We start from the raw sequence: 18,997 nt of genomic DNA, 5'->3' as shown, positions 1-18,997 counted from the left end.
CAATACACAACAATTTGTTGCTGGAATCAACGCAATTGACTTTTGATAAAGGAAAAATACCGTTTGCCTATTGGATCAAATAATTTGCCTCTGAAAGTTCACAAGTGCTGTTCCTTATATCCGTCCACTAAACCAATGCAGTGTATCAACAGTATACGAACAGAAATCAAGAAGGAACCACGAAATAAAAAAAGTTTTAGTATTGGGGTAAAGGGGGTTCCTTGATTGGATACCTTTATACCTACCAACTAAGCAGTACAAAAAAAAGAAGTGAAGAAACACTCAATCCCACAGCAATGGCTCGTTGCTGTCAATGAATTTTGGTGTTAGGGATCACAGGAGTGGACTAGAGGACAAGCTGAATACCTTGGCCTGCTTCAGGAGTTAAAAAAAGCACCAAACAGGTGATATCAAATGACGGGTGTTTTTTTTTTGTTGGTGTTTTTGATAATTTCGCACTTGGGTTTGAGTTTTCCCTTTGGCACCAAAAACGGCCGAAATCAACGGCTGGCACAAAACTTGAAACCCCGATAAAGGTCGGGGTAAGATTGATAAAATGTCGGTATGAGTAGGGCACAATTACAGATATGAGTTCATATATAGAGATAATATGAATTGTATATGACAATTCGTAGCATGTAGTTAGAACATAAAGCAAGGTTTATGCGTGGTGCAATGCTATGCATAATAATACCCCTTCCATTGCATAACAACTGAGGTAGCTATACATAACGTTTCTATTGCATTATTATGCATAATCATAATAAATATGTAATGTACAACAGTTTAGAGTATATTCTTTCATGTGCTTACTGTATCAATGAAAATGTACAAGTAGCATATGTGTTGATCTAATTGGCCGATAATATTATTACCATGTTCTTTCTAGAATATGAAACAATTTGACTGAAATTATACAAACTTGAGTTCCAATGTAACTAATGTTCAGCGTCACCTTTTGTTTTTCAACTTAACAACTACTAATGTAAGGTCACAAGGGTTTTACCTTTTTTTCTGAAGACTATGTTCCTAAAATAGTAACAACGGAACAATAGACAGCTTGATTTTATGCTTTGTATAATGTAGATCCGATTGTTTGGTAACTTCCTATACAATAAACAATAGCCATAACTAAATAGGCCACTAAATCTTCTTTAACAACAAATACCTTGAACTCCCAAGCCAATCTCTACATCCAGCACAAGCGGTTCCCAGTAAAGTAAAACAAATTGACGAAGAAATTCAAGCTCCAGCGCCATATATGGATCAAATCCTGCTTCATGAACGTCTTGGTAAGTCAATTCAATCACCACCCGTGAATTTAATTGATGCAGAGTATTATTGGCGTCGTAACTCCCCACGTCATCACCCTGAAGTTGATACTCGATTGTTTCCATCACAATTTCATTAATATAGTAAAATAACCTACGCGTACGTTTATGGAATCGTCCAATGAGATCAACGATTGAAAGGTCATTCAAGGGAATCAGATGAGGAGGTTCCATTGGTTCCCCAACAAGTGTAGTGCCAGTGGAACCAGAACTTCCGGTATTAATCTCAGCAGGTTCAGGTACATCCGTAGTTGCGGTTGCATCTTGTGCGTCGTCATCAATGCTTTCTGTGTCTGCGTCTGCATCTGCATCTCCTTCTTCTCTTTCTTCCACTGCATCTCCGTCCTCGCTATCTTTCATAAGGGGACAGTACTGCTCGTTTCCAGGTTGCTCCTGACCAGCAGAAGCAAACCACGAGAATGCAGACCAAATGTATTCTTGCCAACCAATGGACTGCGTTGCGTCCTGACTCCACCATAATTGGGGTTCTAGCACGGAACCACTGTTTATATGTTGAAATACTGCCAAGTAATCTTCGTACTCATGATGGGATGCTTTGAGATACTGCGAGGCACCTGGTAACGTCATATTGGAAATTGCATCACACAGGATAATCTTTGGGTATTCTTGGTCCAAATATACGAGTATATCAAATACACCCCTTTGGTACATCATCATTTCGTCGTTGGTCAGAGCTATGTAGCCAGGGTGATGTGGTAACGATGGAATATCATGTAATCCTATGTTGTACAACGGAGTTGAATAGAATTCTGCATTGATTGTTCTTGCACTTGCTGGATCACCTTTAGTATACTTCTCGATAGTTTGCTTCAATTGAGCTTGGACATCAAAGGGAATCACGGAACATAAACTAATGATGTAATTGAAGGCACATATAGTATAATTCATATTCTCGTGATGGTGATTCACCACAAGGATTTTCTTTCGTAATAATGCTTGCTTATACACTTGATAGACTAAGGGACCCAAAATACGAAAGTATTGTGGCAACTGCTTTAAGGGATGGTATTGGGATTCGTATGAGTTGTTTGAAACACTAGTATCCCCAGTAGTCGTCAAAGTAAGGTATAATTGTTCCAAAAGAGATTTGTTTGCATCATTCAATGCCCCAGAACCATCATCATCTGTAGAGGCAAAAAGGGCCAAAAGCTTATCTTTAAGCAACAGACCATATTCCCAGCCCACATGAAGAAACTCATTAGGCTTCCATGAATCTTGTTCATTATCACATATGACACCAAGTGCAAACATTTTAACTTGCGTACGATCAACCCCGGCACCTCCCGTGGCGACTTGCAATTCATCTTCGTTTTGATGGAACTGGGAGAGTCCAAAGTATAGTTTCCCCTTGTACTCATGACTGATTAAGATGGTTGAACTACTGACCTCTTGGAGTCCTGAAGGAAGTACTTTGTACTCGATATTAGACGAAGTAGTGTCAGTTAGGAAATCTTCTTTGGTGGACTTGGACCACACTAACTTGTAGCCTACCTTTACGTCGAACTGGACGAGAAAGAGGCATACAACCTTGGAGGGAATATACGACTCCATGGTGTGTGAGAAAATTTACGAGAGAAGAGTTACTCAGTTCAGTTGCATTAACTTGCTTTAGGAGTTGCAGATTTTCCTCAGCGCAGCAGAAAAAATACGGATAGGTAAGGAGGACAATATACGAGATGTCATAGTGACAAGGTCAATGGGGTTTGGATGAGATAAGATTAGATAGAAGTATAATATGTGGTACTATCGCTAAATAAATCAAGCATAAAACACATTCAACCAATGAAAACAATCATCCATCACGTTATTTATTGCATTGAGTGAGCCATTCAATGTTAGTATAAGATCCATTGAATGTAAGTAAAACAACCATCAATTGTATCAATATCCAGTTTACTCTAACCTTCATTACAAATCTTATACATGTATAGAGTATCACGGCTAGTTTACTACAACTTGACATAAATTGAATGTATTATATGCAACCAACAAGCTATAACAAGCAAGTTGGAATGAAACTTATGTAGAATATGATTAAGCTCTGATTCTCAATACAAAGTTGACAACAACAGCCACCAACAAGAATATACAAAGCATGGTAGGACCAAATCTATCATCATAAGGACCAGACCCTCTCAATCTAATGGCTCTTGCTCTCCAATGGTAAGTGACTAAAGCATAGACCATGGTTAACATGGCAATGAATGTGAACAAACCAGCACTTATTCTACCAACAGAGTCACCAAAGTTCAACAAACCAACACCTAATGAACCCAAGATAACAGTGAAGTTCAACCATGACAAAAATGTTCTCTCATTGGCAAAGAAAACCTTTGGTTCTACTCTAGCGGGTAATGCAATTCTCTTGTTATTAGACATGATAAGTTTTATACGATCAACTGTTGGTGAGATGTACAAAATAAAGTCACCAAAGATTTCTTTAGATGAATTAATGAATTGTATCAATGAATGAATTTGGGATAGTTGTGCATGGAAGTCCCTAACTTATCAGCAGGAGACGGCGATACCAGCAAAATGTCTATCGTATTAATTACTAGTAATTGACTTCTCAGTATTCAAACACCCACGTGCAGTATGGCTTCTATTTACTACACGGCTAGTGGTTGTAACCTGGCACAAAAAGCACTGTTGTTATGAGTATAAGTTGTTATTTACATGACGCACACGTGGGCTGACAATGTATACCACAAAGGGCAATGTATGTCGAGTACTTGGGAATTTAAATGCACGGTGCTACCATTATATGTACACTTACCGTATATTTCATGTAATCTGTTAGTTTATGTCAAAAGCATTTTCTTGCTCGTTTCCATGCAGGCTATAGATTAAACGGTTTTCAGAGGAGTGAACGTTTTATCCGGTTTATATCCTTATTTTCGCAACAATTAACCAGAAATTGATTGTTTAACATGTGGTTCCATATTGATTAATAATGGTGAGGTGGCCGCCAAATCAGATTGTGGCTTTTCTGAGAGAGTATCAGGTTTTCGCTTAGCTGAAACTTTTATATTGAATATCCTTTGTTACATTCAGTCAAATTTATAGCAACTATAACGAGATCACATATATAAAAACCCTCTATTGTTATGCGCTACCGGATCAGTATAACCAAGGAGAAATGTGGCTAATAATGGCTCAGTTTCTAAAATCAAAGTGCATTTAAATAAAGCCAGGTTTTCCTTGATCATCATCTTTCCTTTTATATCATTTGCTTTAAATATGAAGTCAACAATATTCCTGGATACCTGTTCGGAGGTCTTAGATCGAATAGTATTTCACCTAATTCAAGAGTCCCCTGAACATCGGTCTCATAATGTACCTGAGCATTGCATGATATCCGATGCAGAAAAATATCCTCGCCTGGCATATCGAGATCTTCTCAACTTATCATTAACATGTAAGCTTATGCGTCGACTTCTCGGACCTCGACTCTTTGGTCATGTTAGTACTGTACGTCGTTATGAATGCTGTGGTCCATATAATTCCTCTGGTCTTTCATTTATGGATATGGCATCCCCCAACCTCTCAATTGAAGAACTCGAGACAACTTCTTCTTATTTGACGGATAGAGTCCGTGCCTTATTAGCCAAGAGAAGCTCAATCTCGTTCAATAACTACGTTGAGTGTCTTGAAGCCGATACTGTCTTTGTCGCCCTGACTCCAATATCACATTTGTTCCCCAAGTTGCGTGGCTTAAGATTGATTGAGTTCCAACCTGCCTTTAGAGGTGCCAGCAACGATCTGATTCCCAATCTTGAGTATCTTTGTGCTTCAGTAGCAGACATAACACATAATCCAGTGTTATATAACTCATTGGAGTTCATCAACCGATTAGACGTCTTCCTTGATAAGCCTGAAGCCGGTACTTATACCGATTTCGTATCTCAATTGAAAAATATCACTGATGTGAATATATATATTCCTGAGAACGTTCAAGCTGTGGAGCACATTCAATTTCGGACATTTATAGAAGCAATCCCACTGTCATTGGTATATTTGGCACTCAGATCAGATTATGTGATGGCAGACCCACAATTAAAAGCTTTTATAAATTTGGTTAACAACGTTTGGGTTAACTTAGAACACTTGAAACTACCACATCAATCATTACTAGCCATGAGGTCTGTTTATGATGATATGCGGCCGATTGCAGGACTAATTTCTCGCCAAAGGAGAACAGGTTTAACACTTACACTTAGTCGCAGATACGATCGATTTAAATTCAACCATGGTTGTGTGGCATGGTTTGCCATGATTACCGGTACTGTATGTTTACGGCTTGACTTTGAATTATCGCCGACGCTTTCATGGCCACGTAATTGTGATACACTTCAAGTGCTACTCTCGTATTTGTCGCTTATGTGTAATTATCAAGGTGTCATCTTAGCACTGATGGCTTGTATTTGGTCACGCTCTGACGAAAAATTATTGAGTCAATTTGTTGAAAAAGAGATCCAATTGATGCTGGTATCATCAGGAACTCTTACTCCTATTCTGGGTTCTTTGCGGAACCTTCACCTGTGGTCGCGACTCCCACTTAATGACCCAGATTTTATGCGCGAACAATATTATACCATCTCGTATGGGAGACCTGATCTGCAAGAGTTTTTCCGGCAATGGCGTAAGTTTCTTGATGGGGGAGCATTCACCACTCACGACACACTCTCGTTCCTGAGTGTGGGCGCAGAAGAATTAATGAGCAAACCAGGTGATTTTGCCGTATGGGACATTCTAACTAATACCGTGGGTCGTAGTGGCGGTGGCAGTAACATTTCAATTGAAGAAGTTGAGTTTCTAACAACACTGCGATCGTTTGGGTATAAAGAAGGCTTTTTGGGCCATAACAAGGGGCTAAAGAAAAAGTTGCGTAAGCTTTTAGGAAGGTAATTTTATATAGTTAACGTTGGGTATTATTCCGTTTTAGGGTGCAATATATAGGATAATAGTTTTACATTTGACTTGTACTGATTTCAGTCATTTAAGCCATCTAAATGGAATGCCCCGCTCCTGTACAGTTCTACACTACTACTAGAGCGTTAAATAAATGTTAATCATAAACACATTATTGAGCAGATAATAAATAGATAAATAAATATACAGTAAAAAAAGTTGATGTTGTTGATGATGATGATGATGATAAATAAATGTGAACCCCCTTGTCACAATAAAATAATCAAGTAAAAAAAAGCAAGTTGCTTGAGACATTAAATATTAATTGAAACCCGCATTAAAGATGTCATTATAAGCGTCGAAGTAGGAACGAAAATTACTGCTTAGACAAAGGAATTGGCCATGAGGTAATGTATGAGTTAGCTTTATTAGCAGTACCAGCCCAAGCATTGTACCAACCCAAAAAGGCAGTGATAACACCCATTACACCTCCAGCAGTTTTAACATTGCTATTACCAGTGAAGTCAGCAATGGACAAGAGCAAAAAGGTAACGGCCAAACAAAAGAACAACGAAAAGAAAAACAAAGTAGACTTCATAGTTACAATGGTCAACATAAAGGTAAAGAGAGACCAAGCAAGTAAGTAGAAGGCCACGGCATTTCCCATTTGGTCGGTTCCTTCGTAGGCGGCCTCGATGCCAAAAGCAGGAACAAGAATGGCGACATAAGATAACCAGAATGCACCATAAGAAGTTAATGCGGTACCACCAAAAGTGTTACCCACAGCCAACTCCCAAATACCGGCTAACATTTGAATAAACCCACCGTAGAAAGCAGCCGCACCAAGAACAACGTTAGGTGGCTTAACACCCATAGCTCCAGCGTTATACATAGAAAGTACAAACGTAGTAAAGGCAAAAGCTGACAACCCCAATGGAGCCGGATTGGCAAATTGGTGTTTTGGTGGGGTAGCTAATCCGGGGTTCAAGTTACCACCAAAGGCCTTCATTAATTCATGTTTATAGTAATGTTTGTTGCCTAAAACGACGAACTCACCACCATTTCCAGCTTCAGAGACTCTGTGGATTTCAGGAGGGTGGATTTCGGAGTCAGCATTGGTATGCTCCTTGGATTGGATATCTGTAGATGACATAGAGAAAATGTGTACGAGGCAAGGGGAAAAACAGTGAATAAAGGGTAAAAAAGTATTCAACCACACACCACTAATAAAATAGCCTCACTAAAGGAAACATTTGATAAATGTAATTAATTGTTTCGCTGGAGGTCCTACTATATATAACAAGTATGAATTTTGGAACCATCTGATGTAGTCATTCGCAACTGTAACTGCCCCAACCCGGTTATTGGTAATCCATCCGATTCGTGCGGTCGTTTTTCCTGCACCGGTGATGGGGCTATTGTGTTCGCGGACATATTTCTTCATAATTTTGCAACCCCACAAATAACTGCCGTTTATGGTGAGGGTTGCAGACAAAAAGCTTACTTCGTGGTGCGGTGCTGTGAACATAGTCATTGAGTTGGTGGTGGTGGTGGTGCCAATACGGCTTATAGAAAATAGTCAACCTTTTATGGGTTCCAGTAATCTACTTCTCTTAGCTAACCAAGAAAGGTTAGTGCATACCTAATATGAATACTGTGAGGAACTTTTGGTGAAAAATCAAAGCCGGACGTGCTGCTACCAGCGGCAGTTTTTCCATGACGGAAACAGAATAGGCGTTCTAGCCAATCAACTTGTCCGCAAACAAACTAAAACAATGCATGAGCTCGGAGTTGATTACGGAGATGGCTTCTAAAAAAGAATGTCTTGTATATAGTATATACTTTATCGGGTTGTTAATGCATTCGGAGTTCAAGTGGGGTCGCCGTGGATCCTATCGGTAAGTACACGAAGTATTCTAATCAGTATGAATCACTTCTTAGCTTAGTGTGCCAATTTTATAAGTAGTTATTATTACTAAGTTAGTTGGCTCCCACCACCACATCATTCTCTCCACTTTGTGTTTACCTATGTAGGCACCTCAAAAAGGCCAAACATGTTTCCTTATCTCTGGTTTCTGCACCTGATACAAGAAAAGTCTGAGCCAATGGTTATGGGTTACGGTTACGGTTATGTTACGCTTTTAGGCTGTACCATACAACATAGTACAAATAAGTAATGTCAGCCAGTATTCGGTATACACGGTTTTAAACCTGTTCAATCTATACATTGGTCATGGTTTTAACCGCCATCGTCACCTTAAACAACGCTTGATGCCTTTCGATCCCCCACTACGGTTCAAACACTTCTACCACAAACGTTGTGGCTGCCAATTCGCCCCACATTTACCCATCCCGGAGATTCTCACATTTCACCACCTTTGTGGATTTTCGTGGGACCTAACCTTGCTACAAGATGGTACGGTTGCATCACGTGAGTGAATGAATGAGGCGATAATAATCCACCCCCACAGGTTTTCTTCTGTAGGCTGCGACTGTTAATCTATCCCCACAGAAACAGGCGATAAAGCCCCACCCCTTTTGGTGTTTCTTGGCTTCTCAAGTTTAACCATGCAACTTTTTATGGGGTAACTTTTGGGAAGTAAACTTGAGTCTAATCATAGTAAATGTGGGATTGCCTAGTACACCTGAAGTTCCGCATACTCGAAAGATTTACCTCGTGAAACATGCTTAGTAGTATCAAATTCATCATGTTAAATCAATATTTATGTGTGTGTGTATGAGTCTGTAACTATGTATATATTTATTGATTGGTTGTCAATGTCACGATCAACAGCTGGCTTTCTTCTTCCGTCATGCTTTGAAGAAATTGGTTATAACCCTCGGCATTTCCCGTTTGAAAGGTCTCTAAGTACGCTCTTGTAATCTGCAATATGTCCAAATTATCAATCGGAGTCACAGAGAATGTTTCCTGGTCCAAATCATCATCATCATCCTCTTCATTATCATTATTATCTGTTTCGTATTGCTTTAGCTTTTCTTGTTCAATTTTGAGGAAATCAATATACTCTGTGGCTCCATCATTGTTAATAGTGCTATTATTTTGACTCTTTGGATCCGTATCTTCGTCTTCAAAGTCAACATCTTCTTCTTCGTCGAAATCAGTGTACTTATAATTGTTGAATAAGAGCTCGTCATCTGTCTGATAAGTGTTGGAAACGTCATTGAGCATCTTTTGCTTGCGCTCAAACTCGCTCAAGGCATGCGGAACCTTCCCTACCAACTGCGCAAACATCAGAGGAAGACACAGCAGATAATTCTTGGGTAACATGGGAAGAAGAATCTCTGCTCGAGTCAATAAGGTGATCATTCCCATGATGGAGAGTTTTAAGTCAAATACCCGTTTCAATTTCAAACATTGACTCAACCATTGGTCAAAAAATAGCTGAAGGTAATTTGCTTCCTCCAACACCCCAACAGTAGATTCAAAATCTGCAACAAGACCAGCGAGAATTACATTGTGCAAATGAACAAAGAACCACAGTTTCAAAGGATGATATTTATCCTCTGCCAATTGTTTATAGCTGGCCATGGTTACTCTCAAGACACTTGCTACATCAACTTCGGCACGACGACGAGATGATTCACGGACGGCCAATAAATAGTACAGTGCAATTTCGTAACCATAAATGATGTCAACGTAGCCAACATCCAGATCATCACCAGTTAAAATGCTAGTTATTATGAATTGTAGCCCCTGACTCAATTCAGGAGAACCTAAAGCAAATTGGTCCTGGCCAAATGCAATATATGCTTCGATAGTGGGAGTCCATTCATCAAGATACAAAAATGCAACCCCATCTCTAAAGTTCTTCACAATCCATTGGAAGGCAGTCCACATGTTGGGACTAACGGCTTTGGCAATGAAGATATTGTTCTCAATCAAGTCCAGAACTTCAGCTACTAAATCATCAATATCATAAACCAAAACAAACTCAATGGCCGGCATGAACACCTCTTCTAATTTAGCCAATACTTCGGACAGATGTTCAAACGATTTCAAAACGGTGATTATCATGTTCAACACCTCCATGGCACTGACGATCTTGATGTTTTGGTCGTCATAATCGTCATCGTAGCTGGCCAATGAAGCCGCGTAAATTTCACGGACAAGTCGCATAAAGTTCTCCACGGACTTGGTCATCAAATCAATACCAAACGGTTGCAATTGGGTACTATATTGCTTGACGCATTCTTGCATAACTATCGAGACCTCATCGTTATCAATTTCATTGCTCAATTCCAATAACTTTGACATCACTGCTAGAATCATACCTCCTAGAAGCTCTCGGAATTGATCTTGGTGAATATATGCCTTCACGCATAATGCTGCTTCCAACAACACAGGTAAGCTGGGCGCTTCCTCTTCTGCTTGTGCTTCTGCTTGTCCTTTGTTGGCTGTCACAGTGGGTTTCTCCTTAAAGGGAGCAAGTATTCCAGAAAACAATAATGATAAACACTTTTCGTCTTTGTAGTCTAATTCGTCAAACCTATTAGCTACTTGTAAAGTTCTTGCTCTTAAGAATTGATAAGACGAGTTTAAGTTTGGATAGATTAAATTGGCCAAAAATGGTTCCATCTGATCCAAATATGCTGAATTTGGTAACGTCACTTCAGGTGCAATGGTTCCAACTATACGAAGACACCCTTCCTTTTTCTTTACTGATTCCAAAGTCTCGGGCTGCTTTTGAAGCTCAGTTAATATTTCGTAAACAAATTGAATGGCGGTTGTAAGACATCCCTTCCGTTTACGAATGCAAGTAGCCAAAAGCCCTAAAGCTGCTTCATCAGGAGCTGCAAAATCTTCAAAAATATCATAGTTCAACCGGATATACTCCTGTGGGTCCACTTCAAAAGTCTCCAAGACTTCATCGGTTGGACATACGAGAGGGAAGATCAAATGATGAAGAAGGGTTTCGTAGTGAGGTTGTAGCATGAGCCATGTCAGTTTGTTAAGCACACAAACACTGAAAGTTTGAAGCAAGGAGAAAAGGGCCAGGTTAGGAAGCCATTTAGTGCCTTGACACCAAGCTTCAATTACCGATAAGTAATTAGGAATCAAATGAGGTATAAATTCCTTCATAAAAATTTTCAGGAATTCACCATGTTTTTTAACCTTACTGGCATGCTTTTCAAATAATTTGTGCATATTAAGAACTGACCATTTCAAGCATTTAGAAAACTCCAACAAGTTCTTATTTTGTTCTGACGAGGATCCATCATTAAGAATATATGGTGGGGTTTGAATATTGATGATTTTCCCATGGAATTCTCCCCAAGTAAATAAGGCGTCTCTTGATTGTAAGACAACTGGAAGATCAAAGTACGTGACGAATTTGTAGCATTTCAAGATCAATTTGACCATTTCACTAGTCAACTCTGTGATCAAAACTGGGTTCTCAACAATGAGGTTACCAACATTTAATAAATGAGGAAACACTTGAATGATTATAGGATCCAATTCATTAGCTCTCTCGGTGTTATTCTTCCATCTATATAGCCGACAGAATTCACTGAAACTAACAAGGCCCACATATAATGGTGACCATATCCGATGATGATTATTCGTATTATTGGGATCTGCTAATAGCCCAGCAAGAGTCTCTTCATTGGGCACCTGTTGCAATAAATACCCAGTTTCGTTTAACAACTGTGGCCAATCTCGTAAACCTGAAGTCTCGCCAATAATCTTCCGTAACAGAGGAATCAATTGTCTTTTAATAATAAAATCTGCATCCACCATAATTCGTAAAATCCGCTCTCTAATAATTGGCTTCTCATCATGATCAATAATGCTGTTGTTAGGTTCATCTTCCTTGCTGCTCCAATACCGAATGATAATATTCTTGAAGTAAATCGCCATGGCTGTCACCACTCCTCTTTGTTGAGGTAGACAATTGGCCAGATTCCCTATAACATCAAGACATGCTCCTACAAACCCAGGAGTTTGCTTTAAATCCGTTAACCGAGCTTCTGATGCCTTAGAGATTTGCGGATCAGGATTAAGCGTACCTGCAAACACCTCTAATAAAACATTTGCATCCATTGTACTTTTCAACTACTAATCCCAGCTATCCCTTTGTTATAAATTCCTTCTTTGTATTCTTCTAGTGTTAATAACTAAGCACAACTAAGCTTAGCGTCACAAAATCACAATGTCTAAACGTGATTAAGATGGGGGGGGGGGGGGTCTTTTAAACGCTCCTCCAAAAACAATGAAGACCTCCTCGGAAAAACTTGCTGGTGCAATCTTCACCTTATGGTATTAAACCTAAAGCTCTTTCACTAACCAGAAGGTAATGATATTACAAGGCTCTACTAGTGATTTGTTGGTACGACGTTAGGCCACTAGCATTTTTTTGCCCATCGCAGGATTTGACTCGACTTAAATGGTAGCGCCCTGAATAATTTATACCGACACTACTTGTAGGAGCGGTATATTCGTTTGTTATAGTAGTAACTACTGCATGTATGTCTACGTCCTTTACTAAATGTAGCCTTGAGCCCGAGCTCTTTCAGTTTGATCATCGATATCAAGGGCATCCCAAGGATAAGCTATCCATTTATCCGGAACAACCTCACCACACATATATCTTCCCGAATCAAATAATTCTTGAGGTAATTCAGCTCTCTTCTCCTTATCTTTATTTTGGAGTACAAAGATAGAGATTTTGGTCTGTTCATTTTGACGACCCAATTTCTCTTGAATATCCTTAACATCTTTTTCCAACTCGGTTAAAGCGTAGTGTAGAGTGGTTCTAGAATCATCTACTTCGTCCACGATAAGTAAATGCTTCCCAATAAGGGAATCGAAATGGTCATTTAAATTACCAAAGTCTAACCATTGAGTACGCACAACTTCTTTGCCAATGGTCTCTTCATTCCCCATAAATTCGTATAATGATAAACCGATGGCCTGGATCGGAATGTTCTTCTGACCGTCTTGTTTTAAGAATGACCGGAGAATACGAGCAGGAATGAATCCTCCTCCTCCAATGGCAATGATTAAGTCCACCGGATCCTTCTTACTCTTGATCTCTTCAGCTGCCTTACGACAAAGTTTATGTACATGTTCGTACGAAATGTAAAGCTTCTCGACCATAGTGTGGGTACGTTATCAGCGATAAGAATATAAGAAGAAGCAGGTACCAATGATTAAAGTTATCTATGTGAATTTTATCATCGCGTTCCAGGCACACACACACCTCGGTCTTCTCCGCGTATTTATTTGATCTATGTTTGATGCTGTACACTAAATCTATCTAACTTCACCTTCAATTTCAAAGACTTCAGCCTTCTTGCCTTCCATGCCAGTATCGCTATCTTCGGCGTATTCGTCATCGTCATCTTCTCCGTTCGCATACAACAACGTATCGGCATCGTTGCTATTACTACTATTGTTGATGATATTGGTCTCTTCAAGGTCAAGGTTGTCATTGGAACCAATTCTACTTCTAAGGTCTGCTTGAGCCTTCAAAAGCTGTAATCTCCCCTGTAATGCTAAAAGACGAGGTATCATCTTCATTCCTTCGCTTAACCCATGTTGTAAGTTCTTCACGTTTTCATATTGCTCTGGTTGCTTTGCGATGTGACCTCCATTGGCCAATAAAATCCATTTTAACCACAACGAAAGCGAGTTCCCTTTAGCAGGATCAGAAGCAACAGCTCTACTAACGACCACAAAGAGCTTGGTAGCCAATGTAGATGATCCTAAGATCTGGACCATCTCCTTTATTCTATCTTCGTCATCGTTGGTTTCACACAACTCAATGATCTCAGCATTAACCTGGTCGCTTTCTTCTTGATGCAAAAATCCTTGTAATTGCGAGAGTAGCTTATCAGAGTCTAGATTGAGGACTTTGGTAGATTCAGGAACTAACACTGTTTCATCCTTACTACTAGTGCTCATCTCCACATCACCATTTGTTGCTTGGACAATTGCAATCTCAACGTCGTCAGTAAAGTCTGTGTCAAACTTGGCGAAGCGCGGCTCGTTCCCATCGTACCATAGACCCATGTACCCTGATGCGTTCTTCTGAGGAACGAAAGTTACCAATGGATGGTTGCTGACATTGGTGGTTATGGTGTTCAATGTCTTAACTTCGTTGTTATCTATGGAAAACACTTCAACACCCTCTGAGCTCAGAGCAAGCAATAACTCTCTCTTTTCTTCGGGAAGGGAGAAAAGTCGTATACCGGCGACGGCCTCGCCTTCGATTGTAATGGTATTTATGGATGCAATGTTTGTAGGAGTGACTTGGTATACTTCAATTGTCTTACTGTCTTCTCTAGTCACATAGACGTGGTCTGGACGCACAATCGATTCCACTATTTGAGTGATAGATGCCTCTTGACTGGCTTCGGTATCCACAATGGGCTTCTTCTTAGCAGGATCAACAAGATATAACGAAGATGAAGAGCCTAGTAACAACATACTTTGTCTAGCACTCTTTTTAATGGAAGCTATATGGCTTGTATTATCATTGTCGAAATTGGATAATTGGATCTCCTTCTTAACCTTACCAGAGGTAAGCACTACTTCACGGAGCTTCCCGTTCTCACCAATGGTCCACACAGTGCTGGTGTTGTAACTGACTAAATCGTGGATCTTATGAGACTCATCGCCATTTTCAATAGTTGTGAGGATCTGATTGGAATTGGGAGATATGCAAATGATATTACCATTCAGTAATATGGCCAACAAATATAGCGACCCTTCAGAGTCTTCCAGAGCTGCTATATCCTTATCTTCTGCATTTCTCTTTCTAGAAGAGGATCCCTTCTTCTTTCCAACAACGCTGTCTATATCTTGAACCCATCTAACCCTCTCTATTTGTTCCTCGGCTTCTAGCTCAATCCGTACTGCCAAATTGGTGCTTGTTAAGTCTTCGTCACCGGCTTGTGCAATTTGTTCCACAGGATATATCTGAATCTCGTTTCTGCCGTGCTTGCTGATTATATTGGCAACATACCGCTGCTGGTTATCAATTACAGTCGTAAGACTCCTCATGATGTTAACTCCAGGGAAATGATCTCTTTAGACGGTTTAACCTAAATATACTATGGCATACACCATAAGCTTTGTCTCGAGATTTTTTTCAATTCATCTCATCTCACGGAGTATATGCAGGTGGTTTACGTAAGAACTTATATAATTAATAATTACTGTGATAGCTATTATTAATGCTATTAATGTTATTATTAGCGTTCGATACTGCTTCTATGCTTTGGTGATCTTGTCCTGTAACTCAATATATTGTTGAACTTGAACCTTTAACAAATCTTTCAAATCTTTCAAGTCTCCTGTTAATTCATCCACTTGCTCACTCTTCTCTCCTATAACCTCCAACATCGTCTTTTCACTTTTATCCTTCTCTTGTATCTTTCCTTGTAAAAGGTCGATTTCCTTCTTCAAGTTGTCGATCTCATCAGTCAACTTAAATTTGTTCAATAGCTCCTTTTGAATGTTCTCCTTTTCATTGATTAATTGGGAATTCTCTTCTTTTAAAGTGGCTAATTCCACTTCGAACCTCCGGATCGATGACCCCATCTTATTCAACATAAGTATGTGCTGAGACCCCAAGTTCGTGTGGGATGGTATATTGCTGATGCTATTGTTGCTACTATTAGCATGTCGTGGTTTAACAACGTTCACAAAACTGTTGCTGCCATTGATTGTATCGTTCTCATTATCACTTGTGGAGAATTTCGCTTCAAAATCTTCCTCTATAGAGTCTGCAGGGCCCAACAGAACAGAACTCACATGGGATCGTATATGTGTAAGGCCATAGGAAGGAGTTCTCTCATATGATGGCGACCTTTCCACTACTGGAGACGAGGACGACTCTCCTAAACCTATACTATCTTGCCATGCGTTGATGTCGGCTTGAGAAGACCTGGTGGAAAGTGGAAGGTTAGGCAGACTAGCATTAAAGCTGGAAGGTACTGTCGTCATTGTCTGCGTAGCTAATTCAGTAAGTTCCAATTCTTTCTTTTCTAATTTCTTGGACAAGCTTTCAATCTTTAAACTAAGCTTCTCTCTGTCTATGTTGTAGATAGTCTTAAAATTTTCAAACTTGGCTTCAAGTTCTTCGATATCTGTTTGTTTCAATTGTAATTTGAACTTTAACTTTTCTATTGTATCCAATTGCGACTTGGCTTCGAACTTCAAGGTATCAAGCTCCGATAATTTGGCTTGAAGTTCATGCTCTAACTTCTTAAATTCATTAGTAACCTTTGCGTTCGTCTTACGGTAGCTTTCTGCGGTCTGACTCAACTTGTCCACTCTCCCTGACAAATTAGATTCGAGCAATTTCCATGTCTCTTGAGATTGCAAATACTGAGCCTGCAATGAATGGTGACTATTGGACAATTTAATGTAGTCTTCGTAGTCAACTAGTTTTGATGATCTGGCTTCATCAACATCAGTACTGTTGATATTGTTGTTGTTCAACAGAGAAAGCGAAGTGGTAGAGGTACGTGCAGTTCTGCTGTGTCCGTTAGAAGAAGATTCGGCTTCGAGCCTCAATGCTTCGATCTTCTCTTCAAGTCGTTGTATTTCAGAGTTCTTTTCTCTTTTGTTCTTGCTGTTTTCTTGTCTCAACTGATTGATAAGAACATCCTTCGAGTCAATTTCTAACCTTGATTGCTTCTTGAAAAGCTCCAATTGAATGTTCAATTCGCTCATCTTCTTCTGTGCATCGTTTCTTTCTTGAATTATAAATTCATTCGCCTTTTCTCTGCCAATATATTCGTCTAATTGAAGGGCTTTGCTATGATATTCACTGCACTTTTCAGCTAATTCCGATACGCTTTTGACTCCATTTGAAGTCAAAATCCCATCAATCAGATCTAATTTTGCCTTCTTTTCCAAGAGTCCCTTGTTTGCTTCTTCAACTTCTTTCATTTGAGATCGTAGCTTCTTGATCGTATCGTTTAATTTTAACTCTTTTCGAGATAAGATTTCCCCTTCGTCCATCAATTGCTTAATGGTACCATCCTTCTCCGCCAACTTGCTTTTGAATTTGTCATTATCATCATTGTTCTGAGCCTGCAAAGACCGGAATCTGTCTACAGCATCACTCAAAACTTGGTTCTTACTTTTGAGATCTTGTACATTCTTCCTTAGTTTGAGTATTTCACTTTCATGCTCCTCTTTCAAAATATATTTGTCAAGCTCAATCTCGGTGCTAAGACGTTTCTGGTCGTTTCTTTGGGGTTGCTCGATTGAGACTTCAGCACTCAGTGGTTGTAACGCTTCGGTTAGTTCCTCGGCAGAAGCCTGTACGATGGTCACAGTCTCTGTTGGCTGAGGACTGGTAGCTCTTGAAATCGATGGGGTTGTATCTGTGCTAGAAGTAACTTTGGGTCCTTTGGCTGCTAATGCTAACCTCTCTTGTAATGTTAGACGCTTCCTTTTACCCTTTAATGCAGGTGTATCTTTCACCAGCTCTGGAGTCTCTTCGACCACCGTTTCTTGGGGAGCTTTTAGTGTCTCCATTTCTGTCGTTACAGTGCTAGATGCTTCTTCTGGTTGACTTTTCACTTCGTCAACTTTGTTCAGGTCAACTGGAGCAACCGCACTAGCACTAGTCTCAGAAACATTGTCAATCTTACTTCCATCAGGATGTGATGGACTTGCCACTAAAGTATCCCCAATTATGTCTGTTGTTTCAATCGCAGTTGATGGTTTTCCTGAATCCTCATTTGTCTGGTCTGGAACTTCTTTTCTATCTTTGTCGGTAGCTTCTATAGACTTCGATTCACTTTCCAATTGTGGTATTGTCTGCTTTTCATCTGTGACAACTACGTCAGTCTCAGGCAGTTGATGATACGTTTGTTGTGACTGAACTTCGTCAATTGACACCGACACTGGCTCTTCATCACCCATTTCCCTAACTACACTATTAAAGCTGTGTGACTAAAGGCGAAGATTGGAGGTATAACCGTGGAATATTACAAGTGCCTTATATTAAGAGCAGCGCCTTATAACAATGCACCCTTGTGTTAGATCAAGCTGTATGTGGGCTACTCAAGAGCAATGTCGGTCATCAATAGACAATGTCGCGATAAATGTCGCGAATAATCAGTAGCTATGTTTCGGTTGTATCACGTGACTTAAAAGGCCTACGAGAAAACACTTGTTCTTGAAAACTATTCATTTGCATCTCGCATGAGGCACGATTCAAACAACAGAATTGTTTAGAATATTTTTATGTGGCTTGAGTGACTCAGTATGATATTTTTTAATGTTCTTCAGACACATTCATGAGAAAAATTTGCCCGGACACTCAAGGGAATCGATTTTCTCCATGTAAGTCAATGTAGGGGGACGTCGCTTAAGTTTCTACTGGATTATTATTTGGACTCCTCCAGCACAAGCTCCATACCTGCCATATGCCGGATTTTGTGAACAGAGGTTGCAAGGCTAATCGCCTAGATTTTCGTAATTGATATTACCAACATCTCTTTGTAAGTGGTATGTTTGCAAGCACTTTTAAACATGATAACGAATACTTGATTGGAGAACGCACACCATAGTTATATTCCCAAAAGCACATTGTTTGAATCTCAACTTTTTTTCACGTCACCAGTACGACACTGGTCAGGAGGATATGCATAGTGAATTACACAACATTGCTAATAGCAGTAAATGTTTTTGTTTAAACAAAGTCCTAAGTGTATAATACAAACAATGATCTTTATTGCACACATCT

The 18,997-nt window shown here is 39.6% G+C and overlaps 8 protein-coding genes across 8 annotated transcripts; 1 reads left to right on the top strand and 7 right to left on the bottom strand.

The window, feature by feature from the left end:
* Positions 1-1,154: 1,154 nt before the first annotated feature.
* KQ657_003245 (uncharacterized protein) lies at positions 1,155-2,903 on the bottom strand (the record flags this gene model as incomplete). The annotated part of the gene is made up of 1 exon (XM_043193975.1): positions 1,155-2,903. The coding sequence occupies one exon, from the start codon at positions 2,901-2,903 to the stop codon at positions 1,155-1,157; it is 1,749 nt and encodes a 582-aa protein (XP_043051027.1).
* A 483-nt stretch (positions 2,904-3,386) lies between these two features.
* VTC1 (uncharacterized protein) lies at positions 3,387-3,731 on the bottom strand (the record flags this gene model as incomplete). Its single annotated transcript, XM_043193974.1, has 1 exon — positions 3,387-3,731. The coding sequence occupies one exon, from the start codon at positions 3,729-3,731 to the stop codon at positions 3,387-3,389; it is 345 nt and encodes a 114-aa protein (XP_043051026.1).
* Positions 3,732-4,592: 861 nt separating this feature from the next.
* On the top strand, positions 4,593-6,260 carry KQ657_003243 (uncharacterized protein; the record flags this gene model as incomplete). The annotated part of the gene is made up of 1 exon (XM_043193973.1): positions 4,593-6,260. The coding sequence occupies one exon, from the start codon at positions 4,593-4,595 to the stop codon at positions 6,258-6,260; it is 1,668 nt and encodes a 555-aa protein (XP_043051025.1).
* Positions 6,261-6,639: 379 nt separating this feature from the next.
* ATO7 (Ato7p) lies at positions 6,640-7,416 on the bottom strand (the record flags this gene model as incomplete). The annotated part of the gene is made up of 1 exon (XM_043193972.1): positions 6,640-7,416. One exon carries the CDS (start codon positions 7,414-7,416, stop codon positions 6,640-6,642), a length of 777 nt encoding a protein of 258 aa, XP_043051024.1.
* Positions 7,417-9,024: 1,608 nt separating this feature from the next.
* On the bottom strand, positions 9,025-12,327 carry NMD5 (Nmd5p; the record flags this gene model as incomplete). The annotated part of the gene is made up of 1 exon (XM_043193971.1): positions 9,025-12,327. The coding sequence occupies one exon, from the start codon at positions 12,325-12,327 to the stop codon at positions 9,025-9,027; it is 3,303 nt and encodes a 1,100-aa protein (XP_043051023.1).
* A 441-nt stretch (positions 12,328-12,768) lies between these two features.
* XPT1 (Xanthine phosphoribosyltransferase 1) lies at positions 12,769-13,383 on the bottom strand (the record flags this gene model as incomplete). The annotated part of the gene is made up of 1 exon (XM_043193970.1): positions 12,769-13,383. The coding sequence occupies one exon, from the start codon at positions 13,381-13,383 to the stop codon at positions 12,769-12,771; it is 615 nt and encodes a 204-aa protein (XP_043051022.1).
* Positions 13,384-13,539: 156 nt separating this feature from the next.
* UTP9 (Utp9p) lies at positions 13,540-15,291 on the bottom strand (the record flags this gene model as incomplete). The annotated part of the gene is made up of 1 exon (XM_043193969.1): positions 13,540-15,291. One exon carries the CDS (start codon positions 15,289-15,291, stop codon positions 13,540-13,542), a length of 1,752 nt encoding a protein of 583 aa, XP_043051021.1.
* Positions 15,292-15,501: 210 nt separating this feature from the next.
* On the bottom strand, positions 15,502-18,171 carry KQ657_003238 (uncharacterized protein; the record flags this gene model as incomplete). Its single annotated transcript, XM_043193968.1, has 1 exon — positions 15,502-18,171. The coding sequence occupies one exon, from the start codon at positions 18,169-18,171 to the stop codon at positions 15,502-15,504; it is 2,670 nt and encodes an 889-aa protein (XP_043051020.1).
* Between the last annotated feature and the right edge of the window lie 826 nt (positions 18,172-18,997).

The sequence above is a fragment of the Scheffersomyces spartinae genome (assembly GCF_019049425.1).
Source record: "Scheffersomyces spartinae strain ARV_011 chromosome Unknown scaffold_3, whole genome shotgun sequence".
NCBI lineage: Eukaryota > Fungi > Ascomycota > Pichiomycetes > Serinales > Debaryomycetaceae > Lizanozyma > Lizanozyma spartinae.
Note: the sequence above shows the minus strand (reverse complement) of the source record. Positions and strands in the feature narration are given on the sequence as shown.